Source organism: Clupea harengus, chromosome 4, assembly GCF_900700415.2.
Source record: "Clupea harengus chromosome 4, Ch_v2.0.2, whole genome shotgun sequence".
Lineage (NCBI taxonomy): Eukaryota > Metazoa > Chordata > Actinopteri > Clupeiformes > Clupeidae > Clupea > Clupea harengus.
The window spans coordinates 51597-60578 of NC_045155.1; the positions used below are offsets into that span (position 1 = coordinate 51597).

General features: G+C 48.2%; 1 protein-coding gene across 1 annotated transcript in view; it reads left to right on the top strand.

Moving 5' to 3' along the window:
• Nucleotides 1–6868, top strand: part of samd10b (sterile alpha motif domain containing 10b) — a 47388-nt gene extending 40520 nt beyond the window's left edge. Inside the window, exons 6-7 of the mRNA XM_031567070.1 lie at nt 6248–6303; nt 6725–6868. Of these exons, the coding sequence (XP_031422930.1) occupies nt 6248–6303; nt 6725–6868 (200 nt within the window). The remainder of the gene's footprint in view (nt 1–6247; nt 6304–6724) is intronic.
• The last annotated feature ends 2114 nt before the right edge of the window (nt 6869–8982 follow it).

The window sequence follows — 8982 nt, forward strand, 5'->3', positions numbered from 1 at the left end:
TCGAGTCTTTTTTTTTTTTTTTTTTTTAAACGTAAATAGCGTGTTGTTTTCCATCATCCTTGATTAATTCCCATGTGAGGTCATCTCACAATTACATTGCAATCATAGCTTTTCTTCCGTGTAACAACTATCCAATGCATTTCTCATGTCTCATGTGAAAAGGCCAGCATGGCTAAGTGCGGTTTTCGTCAGTGGAAGAAAATAGACTCACTGTGACCCCCTCTCTCCCCCCCCCCCGACCACATGCCTGTGTGTGTGTGTGGACTAACGCTGGACGCTGTGTGTTCGTGACACTGTGATTTCAGTCTCAAAGTCTTTGTTGAAACAGAGGCAGTTCAACACGTCACTATCGGATGGAACTAAAATGACAAATACATAATGTGTCCAGTCATCTTCTCATTTAGTTCATTACTAAGCCATCCATCCACCCATCCACCGGTCTTAAAGACCCAACCTGGCACCAGTAGTAACGGGTCTATGGGAATTATGTATGGGTTTCATATGTGTGCGTCACCCAACATAAAGTACTGTCTTCACTATCAGCCAACAGAATGTTTTGCCATTTCAATATTTAGAAACTGTATAGCAGTGGTTTTGTTTTTTTAAAGTCTTTTACAAACATGAATTGTATGAATCACGACACTCACAGGTAAGCTGACCAACACATTTTTATTTGTATTTATTTTTTACCTTTTAGGATCAGGGCGAGGGAGTTTAAGGCTAGTCCAGAGTAGCTGAGCGTTGTTATGCAAAACTTTAAGAAAATGTAAATGTAATAATCTACTTCACAGACATGAATTATGAACCGTGCGGGATGTCTGAGGAAAAATGTCTCTCTCTTTTTTGTATTAAAGTACAGTGTTACCTCACCTCCTGTCTCGTCTGCGTGTTGTTTACCGTCAGTGCTCTCTCAGAGTGATTGCCTCGGCTTTGTGGAGGTGATGGTAGCGGTTTTGATAAATGTCTCCCTGGTGAAACTCTTGTCTCTTCGTTCACTTTCTCCTTTATTAACTGCACGCAAGCAAACAGCCCTAATCACTGTCTCCTCAGTTGACAATGAATCACCCACGTACACACAGAGAGACTGTGAGAGAGAAAGAGAGGGAGAGAGAAAGAGAGGGAGAGAGAAAGAGAGAGGGAGGGGGGATATGAAGTAGACGTGTCAAAACACCACTGCTTATTTTCATCTTTGAATCATTCCTGTCTTCAGTGCCTCTCACTCCAACTTTAGTCACAGATTCCCAAGCATATTCCCTTCCCTCCCTTTGGGTCCCTAGCTAGATCTGCTCTGATTTTCATTCATATTTATTTTTTGTTTGTCTGGCTAAGTCTCTTTCCACTGTCTTTCAAAACAAAGTCACTCAGCCACAAACAAACAAACAAACAAACAAACAAACAAACACTGTGTTCCGTCTCACTGCACTCATCCACACTGTGCTTATCACGCTGCCCCTTCTATTAGTTGAGGTCTTAGCCTTCTCTTAGACTTGGTGACACTTTCACAGTCATAACCAGCTTTTGTTTTTTTCCTTTCTTTATTTTCTTGTGTCATGTGCTTTCCATATCTCTCTCTCTCTCTCTCTCTCTCTCTCTTTCTTCTCATCCCCCTCTCTAATCTCCTGCTTGTCACAAGTAACAGTGGCGGAGGTCATCGGGCCCTCTGCTCACCTGTCACTCATTCTCTCCTCCTCTTCCTCCTAATACCCCCAAACCTCCTCACTCCATTCCGGCTCCCACAGAAGCAGGAGGGGAGCTGAGGGGGATTTGGGAAGCATCTGTTGTGTGAGAATGTGTGTGTGTGTGTGTGTGTGTGTGTGAGAGTGTGTGTGTGTGTGTGAGAGTGGCAGAAGGGGGAGGAGGTGGCAGAGTCCCAAAAGAGAGGGTCCTTCAGTTGTTCTTGTGTGTGTGTGTGTGTGTATGAAGTGTATGAGTTGTGTGAGTGTGTGTGTGACTGAGTGTGTGTGTGTGTAACTGAGTGTCTGGGTGTGTGTGTGTGTTTGAGTGCGTTAGTATGTGTGTGTGATTGTGTGTGTGAGTGAGTGTGTGTGTGTGTGAGTGTGAGTGTGTGTGTGTGTGTGTGTGTGTGTGTATGAAGTGTATGTCAGTGATGTGACTGTGTGTGACTGAGTGTGTGTGGTGTGTGTGAGAGTGAGTGTGTGTATGTGTGTGTGTGTGCGTGCGTGTGTGTGTATGTGTGTGTGTGCGTGCGCGCGTGTGTGTGTGTGTGTGCGTGTTGTGTGTATCACACCTGGCACCTGGTGTCCCCACGCGCCTCTGAGCATCGGGGCGCTGAGCGTGAGTCATAGTCATAGTGACGGCTCGTTAAGGGGCGCCAGGCTCTCTCTCCCGGCCACCTCAAGAGGCAATTAGCACATGATGACGTGAAGCGTTGCTGTTCTTTAATTACCGGGGGTATTTATAAAGCGCCTTCTCCGCTGATAAGAGCTTTGGGGGGGGCGGCTGGAGAGGGAGTGGCACGCCAGGTTCTTATGTGAAGACGCTCTGGAGCGAGGCAGCTGCGTCTACTCTGGGAAAACAAACACAGAGACAAGTCGACTCCCTGCACCTGTCATTCAACACAGAATGTGAGCACGGCTCAGAGACTGTGTCAGAGGCTTTAGAGTGTCAGGTGTCATGACTTGAATATGTGTGTTATACACTCTACTCTATGTGTTCCCCCACCCAAAGAATATTCATGTTGTCAGGTAATCATGATCTTAAATTGTGTGTGTGTGTGTGTGTGTGTGTGTGTGTGTGTGTGTGCGTGCGTGCGTGCGCGTGCGCGCGCGTGCGCGCGCGTGTGTGTGTGTGTGTGTGTATGAAGTGTATGAGTGGTGTGAGTGTGTGTGTGACTGAGTGTGTGTGTGTGTGTGTAACTGAGTGTCTGTGTGTGCGTGTGTGTGTTTGAGTGCGTTAGTGTGTGTGTGTGATTGTGTGTGTGTGTGTGTGTGTGTGTGTGCATGTACCAGCAGGGCCGGGGCACCATGTGTTTTTTACAAACAGGTAAACACAAATGTAATTCATCGGTAGCCACATATGTCATTCACTGCTTCCTTTTGCAAGAGTGTGGGAACAGACAGACATTGGAGAGAGAACACATTTTATAGATTCACATTTTATAGATTCACATTTTGGCAGAAGCAGTCGTAGCTGAAACTGGACAGTCTTGAGGCTGTGTATTAATACTGGCCAGTACCACTAGGGGGAGCTCCGGAGACTGTTCCTTTACCGGTCACCGGTCAATGTGTTCTGTGACCGGTCAATGCCTTCAGCACCTTGCACTAACTGTACCACTAGGGGGAGCTCCAGAGACTGTTCCTTTACCGGTCACCGGTCAATGTGTTCTGTGACCGGTCAATGCCTTCAGCACCTTGCACTAACTGTACCACTAGGGGGAGCTCCAGAGACTGTTCCTTTACCGGTCACCGGTCAATGTGTTCTGTGACCGGTCAATGCCTCCAGCACCTTGCACTAACTGTACCACTAGGGGGAGCTCCAGAGACTGTTCTGTGACCGGTCAATGCCTTCAGCACCTTGCACTAACTGTACCACTAGGGGGAGCTCCAGAGACTGTTCTGTAACCGGTCAATGTGTTCCGTGAGGGGTCAATGCCTCCAGCACCTTGCACTAACTGTACCACTAGGGGGAGCTCCAGAGACTGTTCTGTGACCGGTCAATGCCTCCAGCACCTTGCACTAACTGTACCACTAGGGGGAGCTCCAGAGACTGTTCTGTGACCGGTCAATGCCTCCAGCACCTTGCCCTAACTGTACCACTAGGGGGAGCTCCAGAGACTGTTCTGTGACCGGTCAATGTGTTCTGTGACCGGTCAATGCCTCCAGCACCTTGCACTAACTGTACCACTAGGGGGAGCTCCAGAGACTGTTCTGTGACCGGTCAATGCCTTCAGCACCTTGCACTAACTGTACCACTAGGGGGAGCTCCAGAGACTGTTCTGTGACCGGTCAATGCCTCCAGCACCTTGCACTAACTGCTGGGGGCCCTAGCACACAGAACAACTAAGCTGGTCTGTTGAAACATTTTCAGAACACTAAATGCTGTGACAAGACTTTAGGGGGCCAAATGTAATGTTAATGCAACATATATAATGAAAACCATAGATAAGAAGGAAAACAAATGTGGAAATCAAATATTGACCCTACTTGATTTCAGAAAGTTAAACAACTTCTTTTTACATTTATATTGATGTATTCTTTGGTTGGTCTATTTTATGTGTTACCTTGATGTAGTTGGCTAGATTAAATCGGCTTGCCTACCACATAACCTACTTAGGCTTCCATTGCAGCGTGTTTGGCTATCTGGTAGTTACTGGCAAGTGTAGGTTAGCCTGTCAGCTAGCCCAAATGCTCAAGTGCTTAAATGCAAATGAACATGGGTCTGTTTGCCTCGACTATGTTAGTGTAACGTAGAAAAAACAATCACTAATTGTCTCCTGGTCATCCTTTTATTCAAATGAATGTTTTTATGCTCTGTGTAGCCTGTAGCCGCCTATCACAACCTTCACACAGATATCATTTGCACCAGGGGGAGCTCCAGGGTATGGCTACTTATGACCCCACTGGGGACAGGTCTGCTTGGCCCATTTTGCTGCGGTTGACCAATAAATAATTTAAAAGATTCATCTCGCCTCATAGTGCTATTGATTTCATAATAGTCTCATTTTGTTGATGGCTGAGACTGTAGTAAAAACAGGGTAGATTATCTCCTTCAAAACAACCTATACAGCAATACTTAAACCGTGTGTTTCCCAAGTTCTTTTTGTCTCAAAATGTTTTAAGAAGTTGGTGTTTAAATGTTAAAATTTTCCTCTGGGTCTGTCACCTACCTAAACCCCAAACTGGTTTTCAGTCCTACAAAGTCATTATCTTCAACCGTTCAATCAATCAACCATTAAAAACCTTGGTCCGCCACTAATTGTGAGGGGATGGCGGCGTTGTGTGTGTGTGGGAGGGTGGGGGTGCTGATGGGCCTGACCAATTTGAAATGCATTCCGCGCCCCATATGTGGGTGTGTGTGTGTGTGTGTGTGTGTGTGTGTGTGTGTGTGTGTTCATGCACACTCGTGTGAGCATCCGAAGCAACTGTGTGTATTTTGAAAGCAGAGCGGCATCACTTGATCCATCCTTCAGACACATGACTCCTGATCTAACTCAGGAGCTGCTGTTCCTGTGTTCAGTGGCACGGACACGGCAAACAAGCTCTCTGTTCGAACGGTGACAGGTGAAAGTGTTTCCACCATCCATTACTCACTGCTCAGACACACACAGATGTGTCATCACACACCCTCATCCAACACTAGCCCGCTATCAAGTGTGACACTCTGACACGACCCATATCTCTTCCTGGTCTGCGTACCTATTTGTCACTCGTCAGATCAGATCTAAAGACAGTGAATAAAACTCTTGAAAGTAACAGGTGGGTAAAAGGAGGGAATTTGACCTGACTGTTTTATAGTTGATCACGTAACATCAACAATGAGAAGGGAGAGAGCAAATCAGTGTCACTACGAAGTAATGTGTGCTACATTTGAAAAGTGCTGGGGACATTGATGGGATGTTACACGATCCTACGTGCTGCCACTGGCGTGTTGCATTGTCTGCTATTATGATGAGTGCATGTAATCCGAATACATGCACCAAAGTTCAGAGGTTACTGGGATTGTGTAGGGCTTTACGACTTAAAACATGCTGAAACCAGTGCTATGAATCATCATGTGGTGTGATAAAGAACTCTGCAGTGCCAAAACCTCATTCCCTGAAACCATCAGAGACGTTGTAGTGTAACCTGCGTTGTTTGGACAAGTACAGTCCTGCACCGGACTCAACCTCACAACCACGGGCCAGGGGACGCGGGCATGGGAGGCGGGCATGGGAGGCGGGCATGATAGCATTGTGTACACATCAGAACCATCATGCTTGGATTGTGTACATTTGTTATAAAATCATATTAAAAACACACACACATTAAAAACAGTTACAAATACTGCCAAGTTTATGTCCACGGATGACGCCCCAACATCAGCCAGTCCCCTGGTTGCACAGACAGACTGAGGGATGGTTTTGAGAGTGTAATTTTGAGGGGAAAGCGAAAGGTATTGATTTGGATGCCTTAGGTCCAAGATGGGACAGGTGCCTGCATCCTTTTTTGGGAGGCAGGAAGTAAATTGAATAAAACCCGCTTTTTAGCTCCAACAGCCCCACCTCCTCCATCCCCTGTTTTTGCAACAGAGCTGCAATTTGAGAAGAGCGAAGAGCTTGTGTTCACGCAAGTGCCCAAGAAGAAGGTCTTGACTAATCCCCGAGGAAGTCTGTGGTGAAATTGTAGTGCATAAACGTTTGGCCATGTCCGCAAAACCCAATTGTTTGTTGTCATTCAAGAGGTGATGAGCTGAGAAGCGATGCAGCGCTAAGAGTGTGGGGCCTGTCAGGGTTGAGGCTCTGCTCTTTGCATCTGGAGCGCGAACGACATGTGGGTATCAATTCCCTGGCCCTATGAGGACGGTGCTCCCTGCTGCCCCTGTGCTGAGCTTGGGGATGCTTATGTCTGAGGGGATGTCTGTGCCTGAGGTCGTGAAACGTCTGTGGGTGGCTGGAAGCGGGGTGCTTGACTCTGAAGCGGGGTGCTCTGACTCTGAAGTGGCCGTGCTTTTGGCTTACGCATAAGCCGCTGAAGCTCCATTGCGCCTCTCTGTCTTCGCTTGACAGTTAGAGGAGGCGAGTCTCTGCGGGGACAAATGTCAGGTCCGCTGCTATTGGAACCCCCAAGAGCGCCGCTCGCTATCTGTGTGGGAGCTTCGGTTGTGCCAGCAGCCACACACGACGACGGCGGACGACATATTGCGCGGCTAGGGACTTCCCTTCCATTTTGAGCATCACCCTGAATGCAGTGAATCAGTACATCAGTCAATGTATTGAGCTCTTTCTCACAAGCTCTGCATCATACGCTTCACTAAGAGGCCTGTAACTGAGTGTGTTTCAAGCAACAAACGATCGGAAGCCCTGCATTGTTTGTTTGGCAACGCTGAGTCAGAATTATGGCACAGCAATGCTGCCAAAAGCAGGGCTCCATTAAATGCCCAGGCATGGCGGGAGAGCGGTCACTGGGTTTATCCCAAGTGGGCTGAAGTTCGAAAACATGGTCGAGTGTCGGCTCTAGAGGTTCTAAATTCATCAAATCTAGGGGGGGGGGGGGGGGGGCTGTACATTGATGTGCTTACAAGCCCTGTCAAATATGTCAAATATATCAGAGAGAGAGAGACTTTGTCAACAGCCTGCTCTGCCTCAGAAACATGCGACTGGGAAGGGAGTGAAAAAATTTCCGCGGCGCCATGGACTGAATGATCCGGCTCAGAATGGTGTCAGTGTGAGGCTGAATGATCCGGCTCAGAATGGTGTCAGTGTGGGGCTGAATGATCCGGCTCAGAATGGTGTCAGTGTGGGGCTGAATGATCCGGCTCAGAATGGTGTCAGTGTGAGGCTGAATGATCCGGCTCAGAATGGTGTCAGTGTGAGGCTGAATGATCCGGCTCAGAATGGTGTCAGTGTGAGGCTGAATGATCCGGCTCAGAATGGTGTCAGTGTGAGGCTGAATGATCCGGCTCAGAATGGTGTCAGTGTGAGGCTGAATGATCCGGCTCAGAATGGTGTCAGTGTGAGGCTGAATGATCCGGCTCAGAATGGTGTCAGTGTGAGGCTGAATGATCCGGCTCAGAATGGTGTCAGTGTGAGGCTGAATGATCCGGCTCAGAATGGTGTCAGTGTGAGGCTGAATGATCCGGCTCAGAATGGTGTCAGTGTGAGGCTGAATGATCCGGCTCAGAATGGTGTCAGTGTGAGGCTGAATGATCCGGCTCAGAATGGTGTCAGTGTGAGGCTGAATGATCCGGCTCAGAATGGTGTCAGTGTGAGGCTGAATGATCCGGCTCAGAATGGTGTCAGTGTGAGGCTGAATGATCCGGCTCAGAATGGTGTCAGTGTGAGGCTGAATGATCCGGCTCAGAATGGTGTCAGTGTGAGGCTGAATGATCCGGCTCAGAATGGTGTCAGTGTGAGGCTGAATGATCCGGCTCAGAATGGTGTCAGTGTGGGGCTGAATGATCCGGCTCAGAATGGTGTCAGTGTGAGGCTGAATGATCCGGCTCAGAATGGTGTCAGTGTGAGGCTGAATGATCCGGCTCAGAATGGTGTCAGTGTGAGGCTGAATGATCCGGTCAGAATAGGTGTCAGTTGGAGGCTGAATGATCCGGCTCAGAATGGTGTCAGTGTGAGGCTGAATGATCCGGCTCAGAATGGTGTCAGTGTGGGGCTGAATGATCCGGCTCAGAATGGTGTCAGTGTGGGGCTGAATGATCCGGCTCAGAATGGTGTCAGTGTGAGGCTGAATGATCCGGCTCAGAATGGTGTCAGTGTGAGGCTCTTGTGGACGAGACATGGGTGTCATCTGCCTCCATTCTCTCCGTTCCACGTTAGGCTGTTGTGGGGTACAGCAGGGAGCCTGGGCAAGAACAGGCCCCAATGATCTTAGGCTCTAAGATGTCTTTGCATCTGGTATAGCCACTGATGTCATTAGGCTGTTGTGGGGTACAGCAGGGAGCCTGGGCAAGAACAGGCCCCAATGATCTTAGGCTCTAAGATGTCTTCGCATCTGGCATAGCCACTGATGTCATAAGCATCTCAGTCACATCACGTGATAAATTATGGAATCCCATAGGCCTTGGCGACCCATTACAATAGCTTAGAAACTCCGTTAAAGCAGGGGTTTTCAACTGGTTTTGTCCCAGGGACCACCATTCTGACCAGAAAGTAATCCGCGGCCCACTGATGTGCCAGTGATTCCCAACACATTTTACAGTCCCCTACCCTTCTTTTTCATGTTTGTAACCGCCGCCGCCACGCCCCCTCCCCCCGCACACATATTCTGTCTATAATACTTGTCAGTGTAATTTCTTCGCTGAATATGGGTC